Source organism: Phoenix dactylifera, chromosome 9, assembly GCF_051530095.1.
Source record: "Phoenix dactylifera cultivar Ajwa chromosome 9, Ajwa_hap1_PhDact_Kaust_v1.1, whole genome shotgun sequence".
Taxonomy (NCBI): domain Eukaryota; kingdom Viridiplantae; phylum Streptophyta; class Magnoliopsida; order Arecales; family Arecaceae; genus Phoenix; species Phoenix dactylifera.
The window spans coordinates 10315553-10330201 of record NC_143198.1 but is presented as its reverse complement, the minus strand read 5'-3'; the positions used below and the strand labels follow the sequence as shown (position 1 = coordinate 10330201).

The following is a 14649-nucleotide window of genomic DNA, read 5'->3' as shown; positions in this document are numbered from 1 at the left end:
AGAGCTTGCTAATTGCCTATATGTTATCTGAATTAATTGACTAAGATATTACTTGTTGAGTATTTATATTTGATTTTTTTTCCTTTAGTTTTTCTAGCTTATATAGTGTGCGATCAAGTAGAACAGAGTGATTTTTGAACTTAATTTATTATCAGAAGAAAGTAGTTTTGATCACTAATCAACTACGAATAAGGCCTCATTTGGAGGAACTGTTGGCAGTAGAGCTTTTATAAGTAGAGCTTTTGAAAATAAAGTTTTCTGAAATAGAGCTTTTATAAAAAGTTGTTTACTGTTTGGTAACTACATTTCTAAAGTGCTATATCACTTTAACATGTATTTGGTAAACAAACTGAAAGAATACTTTTGGTATGATAAAATGGCTATAAAATACATTGCATAGTATTATACAGCAAAGTGTAATAAAATATAATATATATTAATGCATAAATATATGATAGAGTATAATATTACCGTAATATAATGTAATATTGTATACTATAGCATAATAATTTAATATAATATTAAATTATTTAACATAATATATCAATATATTATGATATAATGTAATATAATATTATATTTATAGTATAATACAATAATAAAAATATAAAATATTATAATTATTAACGTAAATTAGTTTCTCATAATATAACAATTTTTCTGGCTAGATGATAAAATTGGTTAAACAATTATTAAAGAGATATTTTGTGTAATTGTTATATTTTATCACGGATATTTTGGTAAAAAAAACAGTTTTCCGACCAGGCCTAAAATTACTTTTTCGGAATGCTCCAAAATAGAGCTTCTTCCAAAAAGTTATTTTTAATTTTCTGAAATAGCTAAAACAGATTTTCAAAACTTTTTACTAAATACCTCTATTTTACCTAAAAGTGTACTTTTTGGCCCTCCAAAAGCTCTTCCTAATAGGGCCTAAATAACAAACCACTTTGATACATTATATTTATTTAAGCCAAGTAGAGCCTAGCCAAATTAGGCTTGGGACTTGGCCTCTCAAATGGAAGAGTACCTAATCTCATGCTAAACTCAAGGAGAGCTGAACTATGAACACTGAAGTTTATCTTTTTTTTCTTAACAAATAATTTGCTTAGAGATGGAGTTTGAGCTTTAATTTTACTTCTCTTTCGAAGTTCAAAGTGTTTTGCGTTAGCACTTTTATTGAATTAGCAGAGCTAGCCCTACTTTTCTATCAAGCCGAGCCTAAAACAGCATGGTGATCCGCTTAGTCGCACCTACTTTCTTCTTTCCTCTTCCTCCCTTGTCTGGTATCACGGATTAGGAGGCACCTAATTACCCAAAAGGAAACCGGACCCCCAACGCAAACCCTAATTTTCTGTTTCTTTCTTTTCTTAATCATTTCCCATCCGCCAATCTCCGAGCGAGCTGCCTCTCGTCAGTTATGGCGGATGGAAAGCAAAAAAAAGCAGCGGAGCAAATGGTGCGAGGCTGACATGGAATCAACCAATCTATCAATCCACGTGATGCTCTTGCGAGATTCCTTCTCTTTTTCTTTCTTTCTTTATGCATACCTCCTTCCTTCGTCGGATTCCTTCATCGGAAGAGAACTAGCTCCAACTACATGGATAGACCGATCTGAGGTTGCTTTCTTCCTCTCAGTCTTGATTTTTCTTTCCTTCATTCTTCAACGTCTATTTTTTCTTCGATCTTTTCCCATACTTTTTTGCTAGGGTCTTGAATGGAAGGATGGAAGTGTTTTTAAAACTATTTTTGGGGTTTGGGAATTCCATGCGGACTGGGAGCGTCCAACTCATAATAAAGTTTGCTTGTTTCAACCCCAAATAATTTTTTACATATATTCAGAAAAGGCCGTGGATTGGGTGGCTTTTTACATGGTAAGTCATTTCAGAGGGAGAAGAGAGTTCGGGCACTCCAAAATCTTTTATTTTCTGTTTTTATTGGATGTATCCGTATTAAACATATTATTAGAGCATCATTAGTCTTAACCAAAAAAAAAAAAAATAGTGCAAAGTTGTTTTATGGTATTAGAGTATCATGGGATGGGGGGCATCAAATCAGGAATCTAAACATGCCATGGATAAATAGTTTAAATGGGAGATGAGAGATTGGGCATCACAAAAATGTGCTGTTGTTTGTTGAAGATGATTCACATGTTTGGTTTTTGATACTGATTGACAAACATGTCGATCGACACATTATGTGATGCATGGCCCGGCATTTTTTTTTTCGCTAAACCGGGTGATCTATACAACACGTGTACGCATACACCCAATAAAATCGGAAAACAAAACATCCCGGAGCTCCCGAGGCAGCTCCCCGTCCCCAGCCCATAAGGTACTACCGGCATGGTTAGCCACATACGTGGCCACCCAATCTGCAGCCCCGTTGGCTTCTCTAAACACATGCTTCGCCTGGACCACCCCTCCGTCCCTCATCATCAACCAGATATCGCGGATCAAGTGATGGTCGACAGCACCGGCTCTCAGACTCCCCTGGATTCGACAGCACCGGCTCTCAGACTCCCCTGGATCCAACTAATGGCCCGGCATTCATATGACTCTTTTTTATATGTCCTCACATTTGTATACCTCATCACCACTCCAATAAATTGAAGGCGTTCCCTGTGAAGAATTGCATTGCATCTTGGACTCCGATAAATTGAAGGCTTTCCATGTGAAGAATTGCATTCCACCTTGGACTCCATGGCTGCTAGAGTATAGAAAGAAGAGAGGGAGAAACCATTTATCTCATAACGACTGAATTAAATAAAGATAAAAAGAAAGTAGCATGGGGTTCTTGGTCCTTCGCACCTTGTACAAGTTGGTGGGATGGCTACAGGGTAGGAGGGGAGGATTAGGCCCCACCAAATTTTCAAACAATCTCTTACCCACTAGGCAAGGGGACAATTCGTATTTGCTTTTATATACCGTCGCAAATATAGGCGCATGTGCAAATACATTCTAAAATAAAAAAAACTATATTAAATAACAATCATAACAGCCTCAAGATACGGAGATTAGTAAAAATAAATTATTGGAGATGTAGTTAAGCAGTGAAATTAATTAACAATGGCTTTAGGATCGGGCTTGGAAAGAGATGGAGATCCACGAAATAAATTATTGGGGATGTAGTTAAGAAAGCAGACAAGAGTTTTTCCATAAGAATAGATCAAAGATTTCTTACACATTTTCCAAAAACTTCATGAAAACAAAATTATTATTATTATTGTTGTTATTGTTGTTGATGACATATTTTTCTTATTGGACATGTTTCCGAATGTATATTAAATTATAATAAATATATACATATATATATATATATATATATATTAGCAGGTTCTGACTGGTCTTTTTTATCCACTACCAAATTTTATTGTTCGAAGAGCAGTTATTTTGGAGAAATTAAATTCTATAGACCCTGAGCCAAATAATTATAATGTACATCGCTAACCATAACCGTTCGTTTTTATAATTATAGCATCTACGGCTATATGGCGCACGCTGTGTGGGATTAAATATTGGGTTATTTTATTCCTAAGCCCACCTCATCCCCATTTCTCCATGGATACCCAATGTAGACCGAGCGCTGAAAGAAAGTATTAAATCAAGAACCATTTGTGCCTTTGGTCCCCTTTTCGGGTCACCATCGTCTGTTATATATACCTTTTCATGGCTGGTGGTGACATGCAGCATACCGTTCCGCATGCAAATTGTTCTTAGTTCATTGCATCTTCTGTGACTTATTTCTCTTTGTTCATTTATTGCTCTAAGTGCGTCCCCGTATTCCTGCTTGCCTCTGGTGAGGAGCCATGTGGCTAAACTTTACCTCCCTACCACCCTATAAAAGCATACGACTCGCTTGTCTCCTTGTGCTCTGGTCTTCTTCTAGCAATCTCTGGTCTCTGTGTTTCGGAATCCTCCTTTTTGTGTTTCAGAGGAAGAGTTCTTGACGCAGCATGAATGCGTTGGCTGCAACTAGTAGGAATTTCAAACAGGCTGCTAAGCTGCTGGGTTTGGACTCAAAGCTGGAAAAGAGCTTGCTCATCCCATTCCGAGAGATCAAGGTAAAGGGTATAAACCCTTTTCATTTTTATTTTTTTTGTGAAATTATGGTTTCTTGTTTTCTTTTGAAGATCTCCTCGCCTGAATTTTATATCTCTTATTTGCCACACTGAGACAGAATAGTCGTTGACTGTTTTTTTCAAAAAATAAAAAAAAATCTGAGAGCGTTTTATAACATTTTGAGAACTTCCACATCATTCAACATAGTGCTGAACGCTGGATCAATTTCAGGCATCGCACGAAGATTTTTGTCAAGATTTTTTTTTTTTAATATTAAATTTATGTTTTAGGCTTTTAGCTAAATTTTTATTTTGTTTTCCCTCAAAACTTTTGAACCAGAGTATTTGATGGACCACTTTTGGTGTGAAAAGTTTATAAATTGGCTTCTTGAATGATTTTCGCTCATCGATGGGGCCAGTCTTTTATAAGAAAATCTATCCCTTTTGTTACTTTTTGCCGGTACAAGGTTGCTGTATCAATATATGATTCTATCACTGTTGTTTTAAGTATGGAGTAAAGGAATACAAATTGCTTCTTTTTGCCTTTCCGTGTAATAGCATCTGAATTTTAACTACAGGTTGAATGCACGATCCCAAAAGATGATGGCACTTTGGCGTCTTTCGTGGGATTTAGGGTGCAACATGACAATGCCAGAGGCCCAATGAAGGGTGGAATCAGATACCACCACGAGGTCGGTTAAATTCGATTCTTTTCTCTTTTATTATCAGTTGAAGTATCTTTTTTATCAGATGAACAGATGTTGCATGCAGCTTTTCCTTATATGGTCTTTACAGATATCATCAGGCAACACCGTAAAATAGTGTTTTAATAGTATGCTAGATGTAATGTTGGTTACTTATGAGGTCATTGAGATTCCGATGCCAATAACAATTGTTTTGGCAAAAATTTATGTCAGGTGCTTTTACTTCTACGGCAGCTGCAAGCATTTTTCTTTTTTCAAGATTTTTTCCTCACTGTAATCTTAGCCGACAAGCATTTAGTATTTATATATTTTTTTTTTGTTTTATTCCAATGCATATTTCATCTTATTTTGTTTCATAGATTAATTATTGGCTTCTGTTATTTGGTAGAGGTAAGACATAAACAATTTCCTTGATAGTCCTTTAACTGTTTTGATAAGTAGCCCAAATAACAATAACACTGAACCATAACAAATTCTGGATAACATTCATACTATTAAATTAAGCAGTCCATTAATTGAGTGTTTAAGGGACATGCAACATATCAACTATACTATATCTTTTATGGCTTCTTCAAATTCTGTTTAATCTTTACTATTTTTTATCAGGCACCTCTCTCTCTCTCTCTCTCTCTCTCTCACACACACACACACACACACAAACACATAATGGTAGTAGCACCGCCAATCTTTTCATGGAAGTCATGGAGGATAACCTAGGAAGTACAAATACTCCAAAAGGCCATGCATGGCTGTATCCGTTGCGTATTGGATGCAGATATAGTCCTAATATGCCTCCAATACAGGAAAGAAGTATCCTGAATTTTTTATGATTAAAATATGATTTAGATACTCTTGGGATATCTCTGGATACTTCTCAGATACTCCCAGGATGCATTCAGATACTTCTAAATGAAAATTCAATAAATATTTAACAATATAACAAAGATAATCTAGTAAATATATGTAAGTAGACATAAATGTAGCAAGCATTATCCTGGAAATACAAATGCAGCAAGGCAGCAACATGACTAAAACAAATGCAGCAAGCTAATGAGAATTTATTAACAAAATATATGAATAAATAAGAATAACAACAACAAACATTCAATGAGTCAGCAACAAAATTAACAAAAATAAAAAAGCTCGAATTAAATAAAGACAAATGCAGTAAGCTAGCAATAAAATAAAAATCTATTGTACAGAAAACTAAATGCAAAAACAAAAACAAAAAAAACAAAATTCCTCATCATAACATAATTATATACAGAAAGTATTATGCTGTCTCCAAAAGAATGAGATTAGGGTACAGTTCCCCAACTTTGCCATGTGCTCTACCCATCCATGATACACAAGGATGATGCGATAAAAAGTACTATAATTTAAAGTAAAAGAAAAGGGTCTCTATACATGGTAAAGATGAAATGAAGGGAAAAAACCAAAAGAAAACAAATTTTTGAAGGAAGAAGAGGAAAAGGAAAACAATGAAAAAGAAAAATAGACCTCAATTATGGCATGTGAGAGAAAAAGGAGATAGCTATAACTTATTTTATTATTGAGTGTTGAGACAGATCCAAGTTTACAACCTGCTTGAGCCAAGCCTGAAAGTCCACTAGCATATTGATAAGTATCCCAAAAGTATCATGATAGACAAGGATTCAAATCTTGTGGGACAAAGCCATCCAACTTTTTCTAGGAATGGGATATGCGACGCTTCGACACCCAGGATGGTGGATGTCCTATCTTAATTGGGTCACCATCCCATCTTGGTCCTGTCCAAAAGTCAAGATAGCGGGATGCCCTACCATGCCATCAAGACTTAAATCCTTGTATAAAAAAAATATAGTTATTTACTATCACATTTTGACCGTATGGTATCCTATTGTGAGATAAAAATGGCCGTTCTGATTTACAAAAAAAATTATCTGTTACTGTTGTCAGGCGTAGAGGGGTCGACTCGACATGTTTAAAGGTTAACTCATGATCTCCAGGAGTTGACTCGTGATCTTTAAGGGCCGACTCGAACTAGCTATTGTTTTTGCTGTGCTCTGTCTTTCTCCTGTGATCATTGTGGGGTCGACTCATGATCTTGTCTATCTTTCACCATATTGGCGAGTTGACCCATAAAGAATAGAGAAAAGACGGAGAGAAATCAAACCTTTCTGATTAGTGAACTTTTTACTTAAATATTTTGCATCATCAAAATCAAACTTTTAAGGTCAATAAGGTTCAAATGAGGAAAGGCTTGTGGTGGATACCTAGGCACCTAAAGATGAGAAAGTCGATCCAGCTCGATACGCCCTGAACTAGATGATTCAGCATGGGTTAGCATTCCTTGATGTTAACTAGTTGACTTTAAAAGATTAGGCTGAAAGGGAATAGGTCAACAATGTATATTAGGTTGAACACACTTTATAACAAAAAATAGAGAACATGTTGATGTTGACATTTATTCTCTTTTAGACATAGGGTGAAAACAAATTTGGGTACAAATTGAATATTATTGTTGTCATATTCATGCTGACTTTTTTTTGACTGATACAAATACAAACATAGATATTAGTCAGATGCTGAAATTTTCATCAAGCCCAGTTAAATTCATTTATAGAAATAGATCCACATAGGTATCATCCAATTTGTTCCACCTTTGCTTCCTACCAAGGCCTTCTAAGCCTTGCATAGGAAGCAACAAATCCATAATTAATTAGTTTTTCACCTAATATTTTGTACATATGTTTTTGTTGCAGGTTTCAACAAATTTAAGCATTACTAAATATAAGTTTTCTTATTTCACAGAAAATGTATTATAATATCCTTCTATTTACATTAAGGATTTACTTTCCGATTTGATGGCAAGGCATCCAATTGTCTTGAGTGTCGAGGTGGGACCTCGATGGGATGGGGACCGAGATGGGAGAGGATATCCACCATCCCAAGTCGCAGGCGCGTCCCATTCTATGGAAAAATGAGGATGGTCCTATCCCATGGGAATTGAAACATTGATCCACATATTGTGTTCATACTATCAGACATATGAAAATCCATTTAAACTTTTATGTAAATTTTTGCTGGCATGCAACAAGCAGAGATGACTGCAGCATTATGCCTTGACCGGTGTACCATTTTGTTATTGAAGGTAGATATAGAACCGATGACTGAAAATAAATGCTAGGCTTAATTTTTTTTGGAAAATGGTCATGTTTCTGACTTATTGTTGTTTTTCTATCCAAAATAAGTGCAAAAAGGCAGAGGTCTTGTAAAGATTTAATACATCTCAAAGCCTCTCAAATAGTTTTCATGCTTATATCTGTGGATGGTGCAGGTTGATCTGGATGAAGTCAATGCATTGGCTCAATTAATGACTTGGAAGACAGCACTAGCGAATATTCCATATGGTGGAGCAAAAGGTGGAATAGGATGCAGTCCAGGGGAACTGAGTATTTCTGAGCTTGAGCGACTTACCAGGGTGTTCACACAAAAGTTACACGATTGTATCGGCATCCACACTGATGTTCCAGCTCCTGATATGGGGACTAACTCACAGGTGTTTTTTTTTTTTTTCTCTTTTTGTTTGGGGGGTCTTTCTGTATATGCATACTACAAGTTTACATTTTCAGATATCGCATTTATCAGCAGTCTAATCAGTGCTTTCTGAGACTCATAACAGACTATGGCATGGATACTTGATGAGTACTCGAAGTTTCATGGCTATTCACCTGCAGTCGTGACCGGAAAACCTGTTGTAAGTACAATGTAGCATGGAATTTTAACTATGCTATGTGAAACTTGTCCACTATAACATTTGTATATTGCAACTATCTTATACTCTATTGCCATTTTTGGCAATAATAACAGTGGATAAATTGATTGTTCTATTTCCTAGAGATAGAGTAATCCTGGATAGTAGCCTTAGTGCATTATTTTGGGTTCTCAAATAGTTTGACTAGCTTGTTTCTTTTTCGTTATTTATTTTTCACTGGTAAGGATCTTGGTGGATCTCTTGGTAGAGATGCAGCAACTGGAAGAGGAGTCCTATTTGCAACAGAGGCCCTGCTTGCAGAGTATGGGAAAAGCATTTCAGACCAGCGGTTTGTAATACAGGTGAACAAACTCTGAGCTACCTAGTTAGTTCTATTTGCCATAACTAGGTCTTAACCACTAACGTGTTGAAGCACACGCCCAAAGAATTAAAAAAGCCCATCACAATCATCTTTTAGTAATGCTAGGAAAATTAATATGCTATTACAAACAGAAATCATGTCCACCATTTTCCAGAAAGTAAACAATTATGATCACTTACAATGGTAAGCCTTGCAAGATCACAAACTCCAAAGAATCTGATGCTAGTGGCGAGTGGTGAAAAAAAACACGCAACATGAAGAGAAATGATTACCAGAAGTGCAGAAGAGTTCACATGGAATTTTGAGTATAAAAAGAGACACTTTAAAACAGATGATGACCTGTTTGTTGTCCATATGCAGAGTTAATCTTTTCTCTTTGACAATCTATAATCGTAGGATGAATCATTTCTCCTACTGGTACATATTAACTGAGCTACTTGAAATGACCAATATGGGAACTGGCACTCTTGCGACAAATGGGCTAGTAGTTGAATGAGATTAAGTTGTCGGTATACATAAAGGGGCAAGACACACGGACACACATACACACACAACAAAGAGCCTTGGATGACATTTGCCCATACTATTCTCCCTACATTTTTCTTCTGGAATGTTTAATGCAATAACTTGTTTCTTTGAAGATTTCAGGGTTTCGGTAATGTGGGTTCGTGGGCAGCTCGGCTCATCAATGAAGCTGGTGGAAAAGTTATCGCTGTCAGTGATGTCACAGGAGCAGTTAAGAGCCACAACGGTCTGAACATTCCAAAACTCCTTGAACACTCAATGGAGAATCGTGGAGTCAAAGGTTTCAGTGGCGGAGATGCTCTTGATCCAAAGTCGTTGCTAACTGAGGACTGTGATGTTCTCATTCCAGCAGCACTGGGTGGTGTTATCAACAGGTTCGTTTCCTTGTATGATGCTTTTGTCCTTTTAAGGAACGATCATAAATTATGTGGAAGGATATACTAGGCTGCTTAGTGTTTAAAAAGTTAAAATGTTAAGACATGCCAATTGCCAGAGCAATCAACAAAATTGTTCTTTTAGTTGGTAGGAATATATGAATTCTCCACTCAAAAACTGCCTGATATACATATACTGCTATGATAGATGCTGATTCTTCCTCTAATTTAGCATGTAAACCCTTGACTGATAAAGGAGCTTTATCATGACTCAATTTTTTTCTGCTGTTGTCACAGGGAAAATGCAGATGACATAAGGGCCAAATTCATTATTGAGGCAGCAAATCACCCAACTGACCCTGAGGCTGATGAGGTGAGTATTGGTTTTTAAGTTTGAATTCTTGTGTTGGTCAAAGATATGAAGGCAGAACTCTTTTCCTTCTTTCATTCAGATCTTATCGAAGAAAGGCGTTCTTATTCTGCCAGACATATTTGCCAACTCAGGCGGTGTTACCGTGAGTTATTTTGAGTGGGTTCAGGTTAGTGCTTCCTTATTTTTTCTATGCCATTCTCCAAAATCTGCTGTGCTCCACTGACACCAGTGAGGAAATGTAATATCCTGTCACAATCAACAATCCAGTTTCAACTTTTGACTGGGTTAATGAGAATCATGGAAGACGTGCTGGTTATACCATGAATCCACCCATGCACTTACCTGAAAATGCATCATATTAACTTTTGTTGGCATCAAGGCTCAAACTGACAACAGGCCAACCAAATTGTGCCTTTATTGGTTCAATCTGGAATGCCAGTAGAGTTTCTGAGTCCGCAAAAAAAAACACAATTTGTTAACGTTGTTCCCCAAAGTTGAGGGATAGCGCTTAGGGAAAAAAAGTACATTTTGGGTCTTATAGTAGTACACTAGAAGATTGTTAAAGTAGAACATATTTATGTACCTATGGCATACTTTGGGCTGCTTGTTGGGTATATGGACTGTATGAAAGCAACTCAAGCAGCCACTAAATCTTTCTCTGTTTTCACATGATAGTTGTTCGATGAAGGGTAGTGCACTAGGAAAAATGATCATAAGGGGAGGGTAATATCATTCTTTTTCCCATGATTACCAAATGTGGTTTTGTCAATTACTAAGTCACAATGTCATGGTGGATGAGTTGTTAACCCTTCATACTAGCCACCAGTCCAAGGACGATAGCAGCAGGATAATTATGCCTAGTAAATAGATCTCTAGACATGTTTCAAATGCCTGTGACAATGTAAGTAGGTATCATGGCATTGGCCATAGCTTCCACTTACCATCATTTTTCCTTTTTGAGGACCAGATGACAGTGTCAAGTGGTCCTTTCCTCTGCACAAGTAAACCTACAAAAGTAAACTAGAAAGCTCTTAATCATGGGATATTTATAAAATATGTAGTTCTTGCATTCTTATTATTTATTGATGCAACCTGTTACACAAACTATTTGTTCTCCTACATGCAGAATATCCAAGGGTTCATGTGGGATGAAGAGAAGGTGAACTGTGAGCTGAAGACATACATGACCAGAGGTTTCAAAGATGTGAAGGAAATGTGCAAGACCCACAACTGCAATCTCCGCATGGGAGCCTTCACCCTTGGAGTCAACCGGGTTGCCCGAGCAACTGTCCTGCGAGGATGGGGAGCATGAGGGCAAGATTTTGCTTTTCCTTGTTGCATTAAATATAGTAATTTCCTGATTATCTGAATTTAATTTAAAATAATGAGGATGTCTTTTGTTGGATGTCTCATACATCGTTCAAGAATATCATGGGAAATTTCAAACAAATTGTTTGTATATGTGGTTGCATGCGCCTCCCTCCCCATTTTTTTTTCTTTTTTCTGAGAAATGCAAGCAGTACAGGCAAGTATTTGAGACAAGACCAGACATCATATTAGCTCTTAGGGACTTAAGTGACTGAAGAATAATGAGAATGGATTTCAGAAGGCTCGTTTCATGCTATGTGATGCTGGGTTGTTTAGAAGGTTTTGGCTGGAGTAGTCAAACACCGGCCTGTACTTGGTGAAGGTATTGGAATATTGGCTGTGAACAGAAAGTGTATTGAGGTCTTTTGGTTTCTTGGGCTGCCACTTCTTGCATTGATGTTTCTTATTTACTTAGCTTGGACAGCTTGAAGTGTTATCTGAGTTGCTAAGGTCTACTGTCGAATAATTTCTTCGCAAGCATGCCACTTATCATGATACGATGGACAAAAATATTTGGCCTTACACAGCTGATGACCCGATCATTGTTACATCAGCATACCGATGACCTTTTGCTAGTACAGTGAATCAGTTCACCACTGTTTGGTGGCACTTATGGTCTGGTCCAGTAGTTCAGTGCATCCAAGAATTCAGCTATTCATCTGTAAATTCCTGCATGGTAAGCTATCAACCCTTTCCTTTTTGAATGTCAACACTCGTATTCAGCTTGTATGAGATGTGATTTTTCTCTTCTTTTTTCAGAAAAACTAGAAGTGATTTTTCACCTGAAGATTTAAAGCACATCTTTTTTACTCAAACACCCTGGAATTGCAGGAAAGAATTCTCAAGTACTCGGTACTATTAAATCTAACTGTTGGTGATATCCTTGGACTCTCTCCAATTGTTCTCTCAAAAAATGGTGATATCCTACTTTTCTTGGTTGATTGGCGATCAACTTGCTCGAAGATTCACCACTATACTGCAGATTTTGCAATGGCAAAGGATGAATTGGTTTGGAAACTGAAAATTTGGTTTTTTTATTTTTTGGTTCAGAAAAGGGATTGAGGAATAGCTGGTAGGGGACTCTCTCCATTGACAAGTTGGCATGCACTGAATCTTGCATATTTTCATGGGAAGAAATGTAGATGACCAACCAATTGACTCTAGAAGCTTAAATTGAGAGGGGATATATCAAAGTCAAGCCCAGAAGATAATATATTAGGCTCTAGTATTATATAAATAACAAATTGACCTTAAAAACTTTAATATTTATTTAATAATCAGACTGAGAAAGTGCTTTTAGTATTAGAGAATAATAATAAAGAATATTACATAGTCTGTTTCAATTATCTAAATATTTCTACTATCAAAAACTATTACTATATATTGATATCTTAATCTAAATAATATAGCAAATAATAAAGTTTTATACTTATTATACTAAGTATAATAATATTATATAGCAACACTATTAATATAATCTAATAATATTACATTATTATTCTAATAATATAATAATATAATTATATTTATTATATTATTATCCTAATACTCAAATAATGTAATATAATAGAATAAAATAAAAAAGATAATATTATATTATACTATATGAGTGAGACTCTTTATTTTGGTATCTAATTTAATCTATAATCACTCTTGACCAAATAAATTTTTGGAAGCCACTTAGATAGGGTTCTCCAACGCCCAATGATTTGCTAATGCTTGAATTCTTAGGTAGTAATAGCAACTGCATGTTCATTTGCTGAGGCAATGGCTTCAATAGCAATGGAATGGGCATCTTTTTGCATGAGATTGGAGTTGCACCTACTAAAGGAAGTGCATGCACATATTCATGACAACACCAATGCTCTTTATGTTGCAACTGATCTTATTTTTCATGCTCTCACCAAACATAAATTAAATATCATTTTGTGCCTGAGAAGGTTGCTCTTGAGATGCTAGTGATGTAGTTTTTTCTCTTCTTCTCAACAATTGCCATCATCTTTACCAAGATTCTCTTAGATGACAACTTTTACATCTTACATACTAAACGGGTGTATGCTCTTGAAGAGGGGGTAGGGAACAGTGAAGATATTTTAAAATTAAAGGAGATGCAAGCCTATGAAGAACTGCAATCTTTTTAAATTCTTCAACAAGAAAAGGAAATATATGCCACCGAAAGAACTCATCTAAACATGAAAATGGAACTCATTCAAAAATGGAAGGCCAAAATAAATGGAGACACGAGCATATAGAATATTTCAATAATTTCTTTAGTTTTACACCATGTCTAATTATTTTGTACTTGATAAATGCCGAAGACAAACCAATAGCATCTTAAGCTAGAATGACCTCTATGCATTAGTCTATTTATTATTTTATTTAATCAGTTTATTATTTTGTTTCAAGCTATAGATCCATAGAATATGAAAGCACATATGTACCAAATACATGCACTTTCTGAATTGATGTAACTTTTATACAAGGGATCGTAACTAGGGTTGCGAACCGGCTAGATTGGATCGGGTTTAGATTGGGTCGGGCCTATTGTAATTGACCCAAAGTAGACTTGGATGATATATAGCCTAAACTAAGTTGGATCAGATTAGAAAATACAAAATTTAGACCCAGCCTAGTTTTAGATCAAGTCACGTCTAATTAGATAGGCGCCAGGTTGGTTCATGGATCAGTCCAACATATTTGCAGCCATGATTGTAACCAAGCAAAGGTTATATTGTGCAATGTTATCCAGCACCAATTTATTGCTCAGTTACCCACCTAACATGTCATAAGGGGATTTATGTGATTTGTATGAGTCCATATGGGTGATTCATAAAGTGCCAGTTAGCACCATTCCAACTCTCACTGAAGGCGGGTATGACTTATTTGATATTTTCTCTTGTTCATAGAACATGAGGTATACATTCCAAAAATATATTCACTTACATATGAATATAGTGTTTGATTGCAGAGACGATATGGTACATCACCTTCCCAAAACCGGTTTAGATTACAATGTATTGCAATGTATTGCGACCGCAATCTCCTCCTCGATGCACACAGATGAGAAGAAAATCCAATGCCAAAAAGGAGAAAATTATAGAGCCTAGATTTAAGGAGTGTTTAATGTCAA

The 14649-nt window shown here is 36.0% G+C and overlaps 1 protein-coding gene across 3 annotated transcripts; it reads left to right on the top strand.

Moving 5' to 3' along the window:
* The first annotated feature begins 1396 nt into the window (after nt 1–1396).
* On the top strand, nt 1397–11601 carry LOC103718373 (glutamate dehydrogenase 1, mitochondrial). Of its 3 annotated transcripts, none has more exons than XM_026808976.4 (10): nt 1397–1616; nt 3932–4060; nt 4636–4749; nt 8081–8302; nt 8426–8500; nt 8743–8859; nt 9528–9778; nt 10076–10151; nt 10231–10317; nt 11278–11601. In XM_026808976.4, the coding sequence occupies exons 2-10, from the start codon at nt 3953–3955 to the stop codon at nt 11461–11463; spliced, it is 1236 nt and encodes a 411-aa protein (XP_026664777.4). In that variant the 5' UTR covers nt 1397–1616; nt 3932–3952; the 3' UTR covers nt 11464–11601. The 3 variants fall into 3 exon arrangements, with proteins under 3 accessions (XP_026664777.4, XP_008805386.4, XP_026664776.4); XM_008807164.6 differs by lacking the exon at nt 1397–1616 and adding an exon at nt 3701–3795; XM_026808975.4 differs by lacking the exon at nt 1397–1616 and having other exon boundaries at nt 3855–4060.
* The last annotated feature ends 3048 nt before the right edge of the window (nt 11602–14649 follow it).

Bases quoted from the DNA above. Each gene is read 5' to 3' on its own strand.
- LOC103718373 (XM_026808976.4), top strand. From the start codon at position 3,953: ATGAATGCGTTGGCTGCAACTAGTAGGAATTTCAAACAGGCTGCTAAG. The intron at 4,750-8,080 runs GTCGGTTAAATT...TGGATGGTGCAG, and splicing joins GAATCAGATACCACCACGAG to GTTGATCTGGATGAAGTCAA. The intron at 10,152-10,230 runs GTGAGTATTGGT...TCTTTCATTCAG, and splicing joins CTGACCCTGAGGCTGATGAG to ATCTTATCGAAGAAAGGCGT.